This window comes from Chelonia mydas, chromosome 10 (assembly GCF_015237465.2).
Source record: "Chelonia mydas isolate rCheMyd1 chromosome 10, rCheMyd1.pri.v2, whole genome shotgun sequence".
Lineage (NCBI taxonomy): Eukaryota > Metazoa > Chordata > Testudines > Cheloniidae > Chelonia > Chelonia mydas.
Genome location: NC_051250.2, coordinates 32,993,246 through 33,010,179, shown reverse-complemented (window position 1 = coordinate 33,010,179; position 16,934 = coordinate 32,993,246). Strand labels below are relative to the sequence as shown.

General features: G+C 43.3%; 1 protein-coding gene across 3 annotated transcripts in view; it reads left to right on the top strand.

Moving 5' to 3' along the window:
• The window catches only part of ADCY9 (adenylate cyclase 9), a 201,764-nt gene that overhangs the window by 157,781 nt on the left and 27,049 nt on the right, over positions 1-16,934 (top strand). For all 3 annotated transcript variants that reach the window (XM_037910377.2, XM_037910376.2, XM_037910378.2), the window contains one exon: positions 2,676-2,884. In XM_037910377.2, the coding sequence (XP_037766305.1) occupies positions 2,676-2,884 (209 nt within the window). The remainder of the gene's footprint in view (positions 1-2,675; positions 2,885-16,934) is intronic.

The following is a 16,934-nucleotide window of genomic DNA, read 5'->3' as shown; positions in this document are numbered from 1 at the left end:
CCAAAAGGAGTCAAGTTAATTTATCTGCTTTGTGAGCTTCCCCTCATGTCAGATACTACCATTCATTGATATTTATCTAGGAGCTAGCAGTCAACTCTGTTTGAAACTGGTTCAGAAATGGATGTTGGTTGTTTGCTAATGATGTGGAAAGCCTATGCTCCCTGTTCTAATTTCATTAATTAAAAAGCAGGTCACATTGCTCAGTGAAAAGAAATATCTAAAACTAGCAAAAATACCTGAAACCTGATGTCAAAACATAGTTAGTCATTAGGCTGCACAATTGGATTCGGTGACCCTATGGGACTAGTGAAGACCTTGAATCATTGCTAATTTTGAACTCTGATTTATGAGATATGTGTATAAATTAGTAAGCATTAGAGTTTCTGGCAGTGCAAATTAGGCTTTATTCAAATGCTGCATGAACCTGAAAAAAATTTATTCAGGTTTGACCCACTGTTTTGTTTAATCTTCCCTCGAACACAGAAAAGAAGCCACCTTTGATTTTATGCCATTAATTTTAAATAATTTTTCATCCTGGCTTTTCTTACACACAGGCATTCGGTAAAGGATGACAAACTACCAAATATGGCAGGCAAACATTTCATTCTGTCTTTGTGGCACCTTAGTCCTGTACAGATTGAATAAGTGTTTGAGGATTTGACACCATTATGAACTAGTACACTGATGAAGAAGAATGAGCCTTGCATGTTTGTGAGTCAGTGCACATCTGGATACAGCCAACAGTTTGTTCTTTCTTTTTCTGTTTCCAGCAGTAAGATATTTGCTATGGAAGCTGCTTCTTGTGATCCAGAATCTAAACTGACTTTAATGGGGACAAGAACTATAAACTCTACTCAGTTTGCTGTTTACCTCAACAGCGCACCTGAACGTTAGTTTCTAGATTTCAGGCTGATAAAAGGAAAGATGAAGGAGTTCACACCTCTGAATAATTATTTCAAACTGCATGCAGACTCTCATTGAAAAGGTTTTCTCTGTAATCATGATAGCCAGAAGTGGGTTGGGTTTTTTTTGCCAGGGAAGCCAAATAAATACATCAAGAAGGCTGGATAGAGCCCCTTGGGTCCTGGGATTGATACTCTTGCTCCAACTGCACCCTCCAAGTGATTGATTTGAGAAGTAAATTGTGCATTATGAATATGCATATGGGTTGAGAATTAGATTGTGCATAGCAGTAAGTGATTTTCTATCTTTTTATCCCCTCTTGAGTTCTTGAGAACGTTTTTACCTAGTCTTTACATGCTTTTTGTGTAATTGTGACATTCCCCTCTGGTATTATCTGGACCAGTGATCTGCTAGGTCACTCCAGTCCTTGACTCTGGGAGCCAGCCTTACCCTGCTCTGCTGTGAGAACCCCCACTCCTGGGCTATTAAAGCACAGCCTCTGGCATGTAAGCTGCTCCTTGGATTGTGCAACCAAATGACACTAGCCAGTATCTTCAGTCCCAGACACAACCTTAGGAACCTCTGTCTTGCAGTGTCCAGTTATGCCAACTGGATGCTGCACGCTTATATGAGTTTGTCAATTTAACAAAGAAATTGATATGTACCAGGCTTGTTATTCCAAGGGGAGCCTTTGACACACTTCAAACCAAATGCACTGCTTCAGGTAGAATAAACAAACAGGTTTATTAACTATAAAGATAGATTTTAGGTGATTATAAGTCAAAGCATAACAAGCTGGATTTGGTCAAATGAAATAAAAGCAAAATGCATTATAAGCTGATCTTAATACTTTCAATGCCTTTACAAACTTAGATGCTTCTTACCACAGGCTGGCTAGTTGTCCTTCAGCCAGGCTCTCCCCTTTGATCAGCGCTTCAGTCGCTTGGTGTGGTGTCTGTAGATGTAGGTGGAAGAGAGAGAGAGCATGCCAAATGTCATTCCCTTTTACCCTGTCCTTTCCTCCCTCTTGGCTTGGCTTTGCCCCCCCCCTTCAGACTCAGGTGAGCATTACCTCATCGCAGTTTCAAACTGACCAAAGTAAGGGTGGTGACTCCCTTGAGAGTCTAACAGATTCTTTTGTTGCTGCCTAGGCCAGCGTCCTTTGTTCCTGTGAGGCTGGCTGGGTTTGTCCCATACCTGCCCTGATGAGGTGTGAACTGCCTCTCTGCTCTTGGAGAGTTTTTGCCTGGGCTTATTTTAAGCCGAGGACACGTTTTCAGCCTCATAACTACATACATGAAATTATAACCTATAACATTGCTATAACAATAGTGCTCCGTGCATCATGAGCCTTCCAAAGATACCCGACATGACAAACTTTGCATTGGATACCACACAGTCATTTTACAAGGATGAACATGGGGGTGCTGGTTGTTCCCCTGAGGTACAGAGTGTCACAGTAATCTTTCTATATTATTAGCATTCTGAAAACGTTCTTTGAGCCCATTAAAAATATAACTGTGAACAAGGGTGGAAATTTTGATGATGTTTTTTGTGATCTGAACTCATCCACCAGGAACTGGACTGAGATTACCAACTCCTTTCACAGTGGTCATCCAGTATTTATGTTTGAGGTGCTGAGCTGGCAAAGTGCTATGTATTCTTTCCCTTTGTTTTCAGACATGTTTCTGGTGTGTAGTACAATGTAATCAGAATAGAAAACCTTATTCATGTTTTCTTCCACTTCCTCTCACCCCCCATATTCCAAACAGGTAATAAAGAATGCTCCTGTGAAGACGTTTGCCAGTGCTACCTTCAGTTCACTCCTGGATGTGTTCCTGTCCACAACAGTCTTCCTTATACTCTCGATCACCTGTTTCCTGAAACATGGGATGGCCCTGTCCCCTCCCCCACCTGCAGCAGTTGTGGTGTTCATCATTGCCATCCTGCTAGAGGTGCTGTCTCTTATCGTCTCAATTAGGTAAATAAAGTGAATCAGAGTACGGGAAATGGCTGGGGTCGCAACCCCCAAGAACTAAAATGGTGGCTGGCTTGAAAACGTTAGTTTTAAAACAGCTTCAGGAACTTGCTCTCCCAGTCTGTGGGGTTTGGGGAACAAGGTGGGGAGGGGTGCGGAGAAGAAAGATACTGTTTTGCCTACAACTCAGCAATAAAATAATTTGAGGTTTTTTTTTTTATTAAAAATAGAATGTTGTACACACTGAATCTTTCACTGCCTGCTGTAGTGCATTATGATTTACCAGGATTTAACATATTGGATCAAATAATTGATCTGCCAAGTCTGGTATCCTGCCTCCAACAGTGGTCTGTACTTGATGCTTGAGGGAGAAGTTAAACTCTTTCTTGATACCCGCTCCAAAAGTCATGCTGCACCATGGAAGTGAAGAATAGAATATGACAGGGATGGAGCAATTATTTAAATATGGAGACTCTTATTACACCAACTGACACACACAGCGACATAGAATGTAATCTCCTAAAGATGTGTAGTGGTCAAAGTGTTGTTGGTCTCTCAAGGTCTTCTACTTAAGAGTCGATAGATTTTTTCAGTTACTTGTATGTATCTGACAGGTTATAGCATCCAGAGGCTTTAGGACAGCATCTTCCCTATAGTGCTGCTTTCTCCAGCATGCAGTGAAGACTTAGAAGAGCCTCTTTATATAAAGCTCCTGACCCTCCTGTTATGAGCATGCCATGTTAAACGCAAATTAGTCGCTAGGTTTCTCCTCCCTACTCTTTCAGTGGGAAAGCCTGCTCTGCTCCACACCCAGAGTCTCACTGTGAACTAGGGACAGACTTCCCAGGGCCTGCTTCCTGCATTTTTCTGAAAGAAAATTTGAGTACTTTAGGAGAACAAGGGAGCCCTGATCCTTGCTCCTTTTGCTTCAGCCTTGGTCCCCTAACAACCATTGAAGATAATACGTGAATTTTTTTTAAAAGCATGGACTTTTCTGCCCCCAGGCTCCTTCCTATTCCCCATGGCTGTGTACTCAGTTATGCTGCCCTGATATGCACTTTGCATGTTAAGAAAATACTAAATTCATTATGCTAAAATTCTTCTGATGTGTTTCTTAAAAAGATCTAGCTATTGGTTTAATTAAACAATACAAACAATAGAAGATTTCAGCTTGGAAATGGAATCTGCCTCCCTTGACCAGCCCCTTTGTTCAATCCTACAGCTGACTAAGGACCAAACTGTCCTTTGGTGCAACTTAGAGGCCTCTTTTGAGCCTTTGTAAGACCAACATCAATCCTGCAGTACCTGGTAATCTGCCACAGCTTGTATAAAGTCCTGTAGACTTCAGAAGGTGCAGGAAGTAAACATGAGAGGGGGATCAAGAATCAAAATATGGAACCTGGTGGAGCAGAAAAGCTGGGCAAAAAGGAGTGGTGACTTCAAGAGGCTGGCTGGGGAGACAGGAACCAATTCCTATTTCTTACATTCACAGTGCCCTGTCAAACTTAGGAACTCCACCAAGGATGCTGCTCCCTGCCTTAGGAACTCCACCAAGGATGCTGCTCCCTGCCCCTCTGTGAATGTCACAGACATTTAAAAAACATAACAAACCAGAAACCCTAAAGAAATTCTCACCCAAAAAAGGCATTAATCTTGTGGCAAGATTGTGCATGTAAAAAAGGTAGCGTGGGGCTAATTATGCCCTCATTTACATCTGTGAAAACCCATTGGGTTTGCATAGATGTAACAGCATTGGCTTGTAATTGTAAATCAGCAAACAATTCTGTTGATGATGCAGAAGAATAGAATACAATCCACATTCTTAGTTATATTAGCTTTGCTGGTCCTACAAGAGTAAAAATCAGTAAACATGTATTTGTCACTAAAATAAATGTATACAAATTATGAATACCTACAAGAAAGACATCTGTTGAGGAAGAAGATGCAAGCTTTTACACAGTCATTTTGCAGAGTTAGAAATGCATTTTAAGAATACAGTGCCTAGCACAGCAGAACCCTGGTCCTTACCTGGGGACTTTTGCAAAATAAATAATATTGTTTTTAAATAACCCTACACAAATATTGTATCTGGCGAGAAACCATCATTTGAAACTCAGGAAGTTCAGTATTAAGATCTAACTTGGAAGAAACTCAAATGCAAGATTTGTGAATTAAGGCACCCAAACAATCTTAACTCCACACTGTAGAGAGGCCAGTTTCCAAACTTTCTTTTTTCCTTCCAAGCCTGTTTTGTAAGATATGTGAATTTTGCATTAAGGTTTTAAGAAGTCTGATATCTAAAGCTGCAGACATGTTACATGTGGAGAAAATATTAGGCTAATACAGCTTGTGGGTACAATGTCAAAAATATTCATCACATGACCTTTTGTTTATTATTTGTTTTGTTCTAATTTCTTCAACACTGAATGTGATTCTTCATCACCACACTCATCTGTGCTATTTTCATGCAAGTGCTATAAATTAATGATCTAAGCGTGTATGCTTTATATGTAGACACACACATTCTGAGTTTAGTGATATTCTGGAATTGGTGACACATGAGATATTAAGGAGAGAGGGGATGATTGCATTTAGTATGCTATTTGTGTAATCAGGAATCGCAAGTGGATCGTGCACGACTGCAACAATGACTGGAGACAGCATAATTGCTGTGCTATTAAAAGAAAAGCAGTCTAGTTTTTGTGGTCACTGATGAGGTGAATTTATGTGGACAAATAATGGTGTTACTCTCTTTGAGAATTGCTATTGGGACAAAATTAAATGTTGGATGCCTTGATTGTGCATTTCCATATTATTAAATTATTGGGTTTCTTTTAAGTTTAACCTTAACTCTGAATGTCTTGGGTTTCTAAAAGGGGTTGTTGTTTTTTACATCTACAACATACCTTTAATTTTTTGTTTTGTTTTTGTTTACCCTAAGTTACTGACATAGACTGTTAAATGATGTAGGGGCTTTTGAAAATTTTATTCTATGTCCCATTTTCAAAAGTGATTTAGACACCTACAAGCCTACAGTTAATTGAAAGTCAATGGTACTTAGGTTCCTAAGTGTCTAAATATCTTTTGAAAATAGGACTTGGGCTCCTGAGTCACTTTGGCGCTTTTGAAAAATTTACCCCAGCTCTCAAACTTAACTCTAGCTTGGAAAAGTGTTTGTCTAGGTAATCTCTTACATTTGAAAAGGTATCCACTAAGCAAGCATCCAACCTTGAGATGCATATCTTATGCAGTTCCATCTTTAGAAATCATTGCTGTCTTAGATTTGCAATAAATAATGCACTGGCAATACAAAATGCTACCATTTATCCCATTTATGCTAATAACCATTCACAGAATATTTATCAAGTATCAAGAAACGTAATTTCTGTACAACTGCTATTCCTTTATATAAAGTAATAACCACAACAGATAGCTCACTTTTGTAAATAATTAGTAGATTGTTATGCTTCTAGTTTCTCACTCCAGATATCTTCAGCAAAGTATCTTAGTATATAGTTCTAATTTTTTATCAAGTCCAGTAATCAAGAGTATTCAGTGCAGCTTTTGTGATCCAGGGCCTAGTCTAGCTGGAATGAAGAGGGGTTGAAGGGTGTTGAACAATATGTGCCTATTAAGCTACAAAAAATTAATACTTTCAAGACTTACTGGAATGTTCATGCTAAAGGAGCATCATGTGGAAGGGAAAGGAAATCCCTAAAACACGTAACCTTTTTTTAACATCGGCATTTATTATAGTCCCGTCCAATAATAACTTGTTTGAATCTCTGTAAGTGAAACATGCAGTTACTATGGAAATTGGTGCAATAAGAATTAAATAAATAAGTAAATAGATTTTTCTTGGTATGAAACCTCTATTTATAAGTGGACAGGAAGTGTCATCTTCAGCTGCATAAATGCAATGCAAAGAATGTCCTCCCCTCTCTTTGAAATATGGCTGCTTTAGCCTCCTGGTGCACTATAATGAAACTTGGAGTCTGATATTTTATTTTATAAAATGTAATGTGTCTTAGAAAATGGGCATGGGACAGCTACAGCTTTGTAAGCATGAAGTTTCATTTCAACACAATGCTTGCATACAAGTGAAATTGTAGTCACTTTCCGTAGGGGTTGTGGAACTATTGCACAAGAATACTGTTCGTAGAATTCAGCCCATTATGCCTAGGAACTTTCATTATCTAGGTATTTTTGGCAACCTATTCTTGTTCTGAATTAAAGATCAGTATGAATGAAATTGCTGGAGAGAATGCTATATCTGTGACATCCTTATTAACTGGAGTTTCCAGAGGCAACGAGCTATGGAGCACCTCAACCCCCATTTAAGTCAGTGTGAATTGGGGGTGCATGAAAATCAGACTTGTGAGGAGGGAGAGTTTCTGTTTGTTTCGGTTTGGGTTTTTGTGGGGGTGAGTGCAGTACCCTTCTAAGCTATATACATATTTTAGTGTTAAAAAGTGACAACACATGCAACCTTAGCAGAAAGAAGCAGAAAAATAGTTGTCTTTTGGTTGGCTCTACAAAGTGCTGTGTTTTGTCTGTCTGCTGCCAGAATCTCCTCCTTCATCTTACCTCAGTAATAAAGCAAGATGTATTGATCATGCACTTAACTGTGTCAAGATAATATAGCTTATAAGGTGGATTTTAAAAAAAATATTCTACTTATTTGAATTGGCTATATGCAAAATGTTTTCTCTGGAGCTAGAGATGAGTGAGCCAGCTCTATTTGCATTATGACTTGTGCAGTACACCAATGCAAAAGGTGCATTATCTCTGCCTTATTTACATACTTCCTTGATTTTGGTACTTTAGTCAGGATCCCAGCTATGGGGTGTTGGTCAAATCCAGGGCCTGGGTTGCAGGGAATGTGGTCCAAGTTCAATTTAGAGGGTTAAGGCCAAAAGCAGGAGTCATAGAATTTAAGTCCACACAGGTACTCAACAACCGAAATGAGACTAAATAATCACAGCCCACAGGAGACTGGAATATTATGTGCCACTGGCTGAGAATAGGAGGGACTGAGGTGCACCAGTTCCCAAGGTCCCTGCAATGGCAGGGAAATGATTGAGATAGACCCAGATAATCCTGGCAAGTTATCCACACCCACACATTACAGAAGAAGGCACAAAAACAAAAAAACCTAAGGTTACTGCTAGTCTGACCCAAGGGAAAATTCCTTCCCAGCCACACATGTAGTGATCAGTTAGACCCTGAGCATATGTGCAAGAACCAGCCAGCTAAGCACCTGAGAGAGAGAATTCTTGGTGCCATCTCAGATCCTTAGCCCACTCCCCATACCCCACCTCCCAGTGTCCCATCTCTACCTGTGGTCATCTCCTGATCCTTCAGAGGAAGGAGATTTAGAAAAAAAAAAACCTTCCCAGAATACATGGGGTAGACAGGAATCCCTTGTTGACCCCTACCAGTGGCAAGTTGAAAACCCTGAATTATGAAGTTTAGGAAGACAGGACATTCACCAGAAGCGAGCCCCAGGACTGCTGAGCCCTGCCCCTACCATCACAAGCAACCCTGCCATACAATCACAACTCCTATTGGGAGGCTGTTCCAGAACCTGGCTCCTCTGGTGGTTGGAAAACTTCTAGTTTCCAGCCTGAATTTGTTCATGGCCAGTTTATATCCATTTGTTGTTGTGGTAAAGTGTCCTTAAGCTTAAATAGCTGTTCACCCTCTCTGGTATTTATCCCTGTAATGTATTTACAGAGAGCAATCATATCCCCTCTGCGCCTTTTTTTTTTAAGTAGGGTAAACAAGCTGAGCTCTTCTAGTCCCCTCCCATAAGATGGCCCCGCCATTCCCCTGATCATGCTTGTAGCTCTTCTCTGCACCTGTTCCAGTTGAAATTCATCATTCTAGGCACAGTGTCAAATACTCTACTGAAGTCCTGCTGTATTTCCCATATCTAAAAAATCAGTTATTTTCTCAAAGAAGGAGATCATCTTAGACTGGCATGATCTACCTTTGGTAATCTTCTCTATTAATTTAATTATTCTTTCTTTCACGATTTGTTATAAAATCTTGCATACTACTGAGGTCAAATTAACAAGTCTGTAATTGCCCTGATCACTTTTGTCCCCCTTTTAAAAATATAAGTATGACGTTATCTATTGTCCAGCCATATGGTACTACTGCTGAATAGATAAAAATCCTTGCTACTGGATTACTAATCTCATGTGCCAGTTCTTTCAATATTCTGGGGTGGAAGTTACCCAGTCCCCCTGATCTGAGCCCATTAACGACTTAAATTTTTCTTCCACCTCAGAGGTGGTATTTTCCATTTCTAGACACTCATTTCCATCAGCCATACTGCCTTCATGCACGTGTTCTTTATTATCATCATGACTGAAAACGGAGGCAAACTATTCATCTAGTTTTTGGGCCACAGCTAGATTACCTTTTATCTCCTTCCCATCCATGCTACATAGCAGCCCAACCCTCATAATTCCTTATTCTCTTTTTATTTATATACCTAAAATCCTCTTTCTTATTTATTTTAATGTCTTTGTCAAGAACGAATTCAGCTGGACTTCTAACAATTCTCACTTTATTCCTACATTTTCTGACCTCCACAATATAGCTTGCTTTGCTGATCACCCCCTTTTCCCTTGCCCAGGAGCTCTGCTTATTCCTAATAACCTTTTTCAGGTGATTATTCATCCAGCTGGGTCTGGAGCCTTTCCTTACCGGTTTCTTCCCCTTACTTGGGGTGTAAATTTCAGATAGTTTTTATATAGTTGATTTGAAGAAATTCCAAGCCTTCTCTGTATTTAAGTCCTTGAGCTTTTCAGTTCAGATCACTGAATTAATTAATTCCCTTAATTTCCAAAAAAAACTGCCCTTTTGAAATAAAAAAATGATAGTTGATGAGCTGGTTTTGATTATCCTTCCATTTAATTTAAACTGAATCAATTTATGATCACTTGATCCAAAGTTGTTTCCTATGACCAACTCTTCTGTGATGTCCTCACTACTTAATAAAAGCCAAGTCTAAAATTGCATCACTTTTTGTTGATTCAGTGATGATGTGGTTAAGAAAGCTGTTGTTTATCACAGCAGAAATAACTGGGCCCTACCAGTATTAATAGCATTTATTCTTCAAACCAATCCAAGCATTTATTCTCCGTTCTATATCAGAGAAGTTCATCTCCCATTATGACACAATTCCCAAAAGTATTTCTCTCTAATAATATTCAAGAGATTACTATCCATAACAGTCTATAACAGACCTCTAACACCATCCCAACAGAACCGTTTTTTTTTTTTTACAAACTTTCCCCAAAGTGATTTTGACCCAGGCAGAATATGTTTGTCCTTATTGTCACTTTGTATTTCTTTACAGGTTACTGCTTTGTTGATGTATGCTACCCCATCACCTTTACCTTTATTCCAATCTCCAGCACATGCCTTTTAATACCTGTATTCCAATCATGAATGCTATTCCACCATGCTTCTCTAATACCCATATCTGGTTTAACCTCTTGCACCAGTAGTTCCAGTTCCTCCATTTCATCGCCCAGACTCCCTTGTATTTGGGTACAAGCATTTCAGTTTCCCTCAGCCCTTACCCAATTTTCTAGCTTTTAGTGTTCTATTATCTCTTAATATATCTTCCTTTAGCTGATTTTCCTGCTCCTGTGTACTGAACCAAGCATGGCGATTGCATGAGTCTCTCCCAATCTTCTCCCCTTATCTCCTAGTTTAAAGCCCTTCTTATCAATCATGCCAGCCTTTATCCCATAAGATTAGTATCTCAGACCATCAGAAAGTCTTCTTTCTGTAAATGCTTCAGACAGTCTTCTTTCTGTAAATGCCTCACAATGATTGATCATCCCAAAACCTTCCTCATAGCACCAATCCTTGAGCCATCTGTTGATCTTCACTATTTTGTCATGCCTTCAGTCTCCTTCTCTAGGGACCGGAAGTACTCAGCTGAAAATCACCTGAACTTCCACTTTTTTAAATGTCTTACCCAGAAGAATGTAGTCATCTTTGGTCCATTTCAGGTGGAATCTAGCAGTGTCATTCATCCTGACATGCAGCACAACCACTGGATGTTTCCACTCTCCCATCAGGATCCTCTTCATCCTCACATTCACATCTCATATCCTTGCTCCTGACAGACAGCACACTCTTCTGTTCCCTGTATCTGGTCTGTTGACAGGCCATCAATTCTTTTAATATGAAATCCCTGATCACATAGATCTGTCTCTTCATGGAGTTGTTATGAATCTGTCTTTTGATCTCTCTCTCAGTCCATAGCAGTGCCGTGCCATAGGATCAGGTCAGTGTTGATGTTGATGAGCCACACTGGGTTGGAGCCAAGTGAGTCAGCGGAAGCAGGGTTGTTAGTGGAACAGAGGCAATGTGAGTTGTCAGGAGAGGTGAAGGGGAGCAGGAACTAAGGCAGGGGTGAGGAGTTAGGAGCAAATCAAGGGACCAGGAACCAGGCCCAGGTAACAAGAGCAGGTCTGGGGTCAGGAAACAGGAGCAAGGCAGGGTATCAGGAGTGTGCTGCAGGGACTGTTTGCAGCAACAAGCCAGGAATCTGCCTAGTTGCAGAGACAGCCTCCAGATGTTTCCCATGAGTCTTAAATATTGTGCCTGGGCCAGTCACAGAAGGTGGTAGGCTCCTGCAGTCAGGACCTCCGTGGGCTGAACATCCAGTGGTGCCTGAACCTGTGGGCCTCATAGGATGCTGTTCCTCACTTTACCAGAGCTGTTGGCTGGTGATGTAGAACCAGGAGCCAGCGGATGGAGGTTCCAGGTCTACAGATCCTCACACCATCCCACCAAGTTACTGCTATGCCAAGTGGTTTTGGATTGAAGCGTAACAATTTGTTGTTGACCAGGAATTGGGACTACAACTGATTTTAAACTACTGACAAATACAGAAATGATTGTAACATTCCCCTGTTTCTCTTCTGTTTCCTCCATCAACCATTTGTTGAAATCCCTCATTTGAAATACAGTCTGTAGAAGCATCTTAAATGTTTAACACTTTGGTCCTGCTGCTGTGCCAGACACTGATACTGCATCATTTACTGATACTGTCCCCACAGCCATTAATTTACTGCATCTCCTACTGAAGTCTGGATTCAGTGCAGTGCTTCCTTTTACTGCTTGAAGGGAGGTGCTGCATCTAGCACAGCACAACTTCTTGGCAGCTACTGGACTGAAAAATAGGGTTAAATAAAATTAGCTTTGATACCAAAATATGGAATAGTACAATTGCGATAAATCCTATGCCAAAGGATCAGTGTGAAGATGTAAATATTATTATCGAATGTAGAATTTTGCATTGTTCTGGAAGTCATGGTGGCTTTTTCAAATACTTTGCTGCAATAAAGCAGGGGTCTTCAAACTTTTTGGATCGCACACCCCCAGGGCCAGCTCTAAGGAAGCAAAAAAAAAAAAAAAAAAGCTGCCGCCGGCGTGCCACCGAAGACGGAGCAGGGAGAGCCGAGCTGCCGCCGGCGTGCCGCCGAAGACGGAGCAGGGAGAGCCGAGCTGCCGCCGGCGTGCCGCCGAAGACGGAGCGGGGAGAGCCGAGCTGCCGCCGGCGTGCCGCCGAAGACGGAGCGGGGAGAGCCGAGCTGCCGCCGGCGTGCCGCCGAAGACGGAGCGGGGAGAGCCGAGCTGCCGCCGGCGTGCCGCCGAAGACGGAGCGGGGAGAGCCGAGCTGCCGCCGGCGTGCCGCCGAAGACGGAGCGGGGAGAGCCGAGCTGTTGCCGGCGTGCTGCCAAAGAATCAAAGGTCCAGGAGCGCTGCTGCCGCCGTGCCGGCGGTGCTCCTTCTGCCGCGCACCCCCAGGGATGGTCTTGCGCAACCCCTGGGGTGCGCGCACCCCACTTTGGAGACCACTGCAAGAAAGGATCATCATGGGATCAGCTAATCAGGTTTGCTGATAGATTTATCGTAATGGTTGCCAGAAGACTAGCTGGGGTAAAATTTGACCGTCGTGTGGATGTCCAGCACAAGGCCCTCTGCATCACCTAGTCTCTGCATGGGGTGTGTATGTAGGTTGGGAATGGGGTTTTTTGTTTGCTTTTTTGTTTGTTTGTTTTTTTGGTGGGGGCGGATCAACTGGCTGACCTGCTAAACAGGGGTGTTTTTGCATACACTGCATGCCACAGAACTGGCCTCCGTGCCAGCCTGTGTGAGTGTAGGATGGAAGGTCACTTTGGAGGTAGGCTGGAGAGGAGTTGCAGATCTGCATTTATAGACATCCAGTTGCCCTACTGTCCCATGCAACTGGCAGACAACTAAAAAGTGACAAATGTTATAAGTTTGTGTATTCAAATGCTAGAAGTCTGAATACTAAGATGGGAGGACTTGAGCGCCTGGTATTATAGGCATCACAATAACTTGGTGGAACGATGATAATCAATGGGATATGGTAATACCAGGGTACAAAATATATAGGAATGACAGAGTAGGTCATGCTGGTGGGGGAGTGGCACTATATGTGGAAGAAAGCATAGAGTCAAATATAGTTAAAATCTAAAATGAATCAAAATGTACCATAGAATCTCTATGGATAGAAATTCCATTCTTGAATAATAAGTGTATAACAGGACTATACTACCAACTACCTGACCAGGAAGTTGATTGTAAAATGATGAGAGAGAGAGAGAGATTAGAGAATAGAAAACTCAATAATAACGGGGGATTTCAACTATCCCAATATTGACTGGGTACATGTCACCTCAGGACGGGATGCTGCGATAAAGTTTCTAGACACCATTAATGAATGCTTCTTGGCTCAGCTAGTCCTGGAACCCACAAGGGATGAGAGGCAATTCTTGATTTAGTGCTAAATGGAGCATAGAGTCTGATCTAAGAGGTGAATATAGCTGAACCACTCAGTAATAGTGACCATAATGTAATTAATTTTAACATCCTTGGGGGAGGGAAAATACCAAAGAAGCCCAGCACAGTAGCATTTAACTTCAGAAAAAGAAACTACACAAAAATGAGGAAGCTAGTTAAACAGAATTTAAAGGTACAGTCACAAGAGTGAAATGTCTGCAAGCTGCATTAAAATTATTTAAAAACACCATAATAGAAGTTCAAACTGAATAGTCCCCAAATTTAAAAAAAAAAGTCACCTTGGGTAAACAGAGTAAAAGAAGTGATTAAGGCAAAAAGGCATCCTTTAAAAATTGGAAATCAAATCCTACTGAGGAAAATAGGAGCAGAAACTCTGACAAGTAAATGTAAAAGCATAATTAGGCAGGCCAAAAAAGAATTTTAAGAGCAACTAGCAAAAGACATAAAAACTAACATCAAAAACTTTTTAAGTATATCAGAAGCAGGAAATGTGCCAAACAATTAGTGGGATCACTAGATGATCGAGGTGCTACAGGAACACTCAAGAAAGAAAAGTCCATGGCGGAGAAGGTAAATGAATTCTTTGTATCAATCTTCACTGCAAAGGATGTTAGGGAGATTCCCACACCTGAACTATTCTTTTTTTATGACAGATCTGAGGAACTGTCCCAGGTTGAGGTGTCAATAGAGGAGGTTTTGGAACAAATTGATAGATTAAACAGTAATAAATCACCAGGACCAGATGGTATTTGTCCAAGAGTTCTGCAGGAACTCAAATAGGAAATTGCAGAACTACTAACTGATATGTAATTTATCACTTAAATTAGCTTCTGTACCAGGTGACAGGAGGATAGCTAATTTAACACCAATTAGTAAGCCTAATTTAAGTACAGAACAAATTGGATGAAACTATAGTAAAGAACAGAATCATGAGACACCTAAATGAACACATTATTTATTTGGGAAGAGTCAACATGGCTTTTATAAAGGGAAATCATGCCTCACCAATCTATTAGAATTCTTTGAGGGGGTCAACAAACATGGACAAGGGTGATCCAGTGGATATAGTGTACTTGGACTTCAGAAAGCCTCTGACAAGGTCCCTCACCAAAGGCTCTTAAGCAAAGTAAGCAGTCTTGGGATACTGATCCTCTCATGGATCAGTAACTAGTTAAAGGACAGGAGACAAAGGGTAGGAATAAATGGTCAGTTCTTCTTCGAGTGATTGCTCATGTGTATTCCACAATAGGTGTGTGTGCTCGCCATGTGCACCAGTGCTGGAAGTTTTTCCCCTAGCAGTACCTATGCGGGGGAGCACCTCCCACCACCCCTGGAGTGTCGCCTGCCTGGCGCGGTATAAGGGGAGGTGTGTGCTCCCCCCACCCTCAGTTCCTTCTTGCCGCCAGTGAAGGTGCATCGGAACTACTCTGTTCCAGCTTTGCTGTAGCTCGTCCCCACAACTGTTCGTTCGTTCGTTCAGTGTTAGTACCTGTAGTTAGCTGTTTAGTTAGTCAGTGAGCCCGGGCCAGGGCATGCCCCGCGCCCCGGGGTTTAAGTCGTGCGGCTCTTGTAGGCGTTCTGTGTCAAGAAGTGACCAGCACGCAGACTGTTTGCGCTGTTTGGAAGAAACCTGTATCAGCAAAAGGTGCAAGATTTGCACGTCTAAGCCTCAGACCAAAAGAGAAAGGGACATTAGGCTCCTGTCCATCCTGATGGAGTCGGCGCTGACCCCAACGCCGGCACGCCACTCTGAACCGGTACCCAGCACGGCGGCGACGATATGTGGCAACCCTCCGGTGCCATCGACCAGTCGCACTGCTCCCCATCCACAGGGCACCCCAAGAGGGCCAGGAAGACTCCCACTTCACAGCGGCACCGAGGGAAGTCTTGGGCAGAGGCTAGGCCCATATCGGGCAGTCCTCAATCCCCACTGGGCCCCAGGCCTCTGACTCACGTTGAGCGGAGTAGCCCGGCCCCTTCAGAACAGGCCTCTCTGGTTGTCCAGATACCATCTATGCCTGAAGCCCTCCAGGCGGCCCGGGACATTATGTCCATGCCGGTGCCTGGAGCGCCACCGATGTCAGCCCCACGCTCCAGAGGCAAGCCACTGCTGGGATCTCCACAGTCGCCTCCGTCCCGGTACCGGTCTCGGTCAAGGGAACGTTCCTGATGCCGTTCACCACCCAGTGACCATTCAGGGCAGAGTCCATGTGGATTGCCCTCGACACCTACCAGATTGTCTGGCTGAGTTCCGGCCGGCCGGGACTCTAGGTACCGCTCGTCCTCAAGGAGCAAATATCGACAGGACCGCGGCAGGCATCGCCAATGGTCCTCGTCTTGGAGGGGGTACCGCAGTCGGTCACAGCACGGTCATCGATGCCATTCCTGCTCAGACTCCCGCTCCAAGTCTCTACCAAGACATTGCAGCCCCAGGTGTCGATCGCCAGTGTCTCGCTGTCACGGGTCCACCCGTCGAGGCCGTTCGTGGAGCAGCTGTTACCATGGGTACCGGTCCTCCACGTAGAGATCGCAGTCCCGTGGCCGACGTAGATCCCGGTGCCGCCGCTTCTCCCGGTCCAGAAACCGCAGCCGATCTTACGCCAGGCCGGCCTCCATTCGTAGCCATCCTTCAATGGGGCAGGCCAGCCAATCCAAACAGCCAGCCCCACCGGTGCCACGGCAGGTGCAGTGGCACCAAGCGTTGTGGCCGGCCCAATGGTACCAGTGGGCTCCGGCGCAGCCCCTGGTGGGAGCTCGCTCGGTGGCCGGAGTTTCGGAAGCACCATCGGCCTCCCTCTCCAGACCCCTGAGAAAAGGGTCGGTGGGACGTACATCCTCGGCACCATGCCTAGTGTCCGATCAGGTGGTGGACCCACCAGTACCAGCCGATACTGAGAGCACCGCACCTGCCTCCTTGCCCCGCCCTTTCCGCCCCACAGGAGGACTTCAGGGCCCATCAAGAACTCTTAAAGAGGGTGGCAGTAAGCCTCCAACTCCAGGCAGAGGAGATGGAGGGGCTCTCAGCATCCCTGTTTAACGTGCTGTCCCCGTCGGCACTGGGTAGAGTGGCCTTGCCTTTCCGTGAAGGGGTGGCTAAGATTTCAAATGCCCTGTGGCAAACACTGGCCTCGTTGGCCCCCATCTCTAAGAAGGCAGAATGCAAGTACTTTGTACCCATTAAGGGGCATGA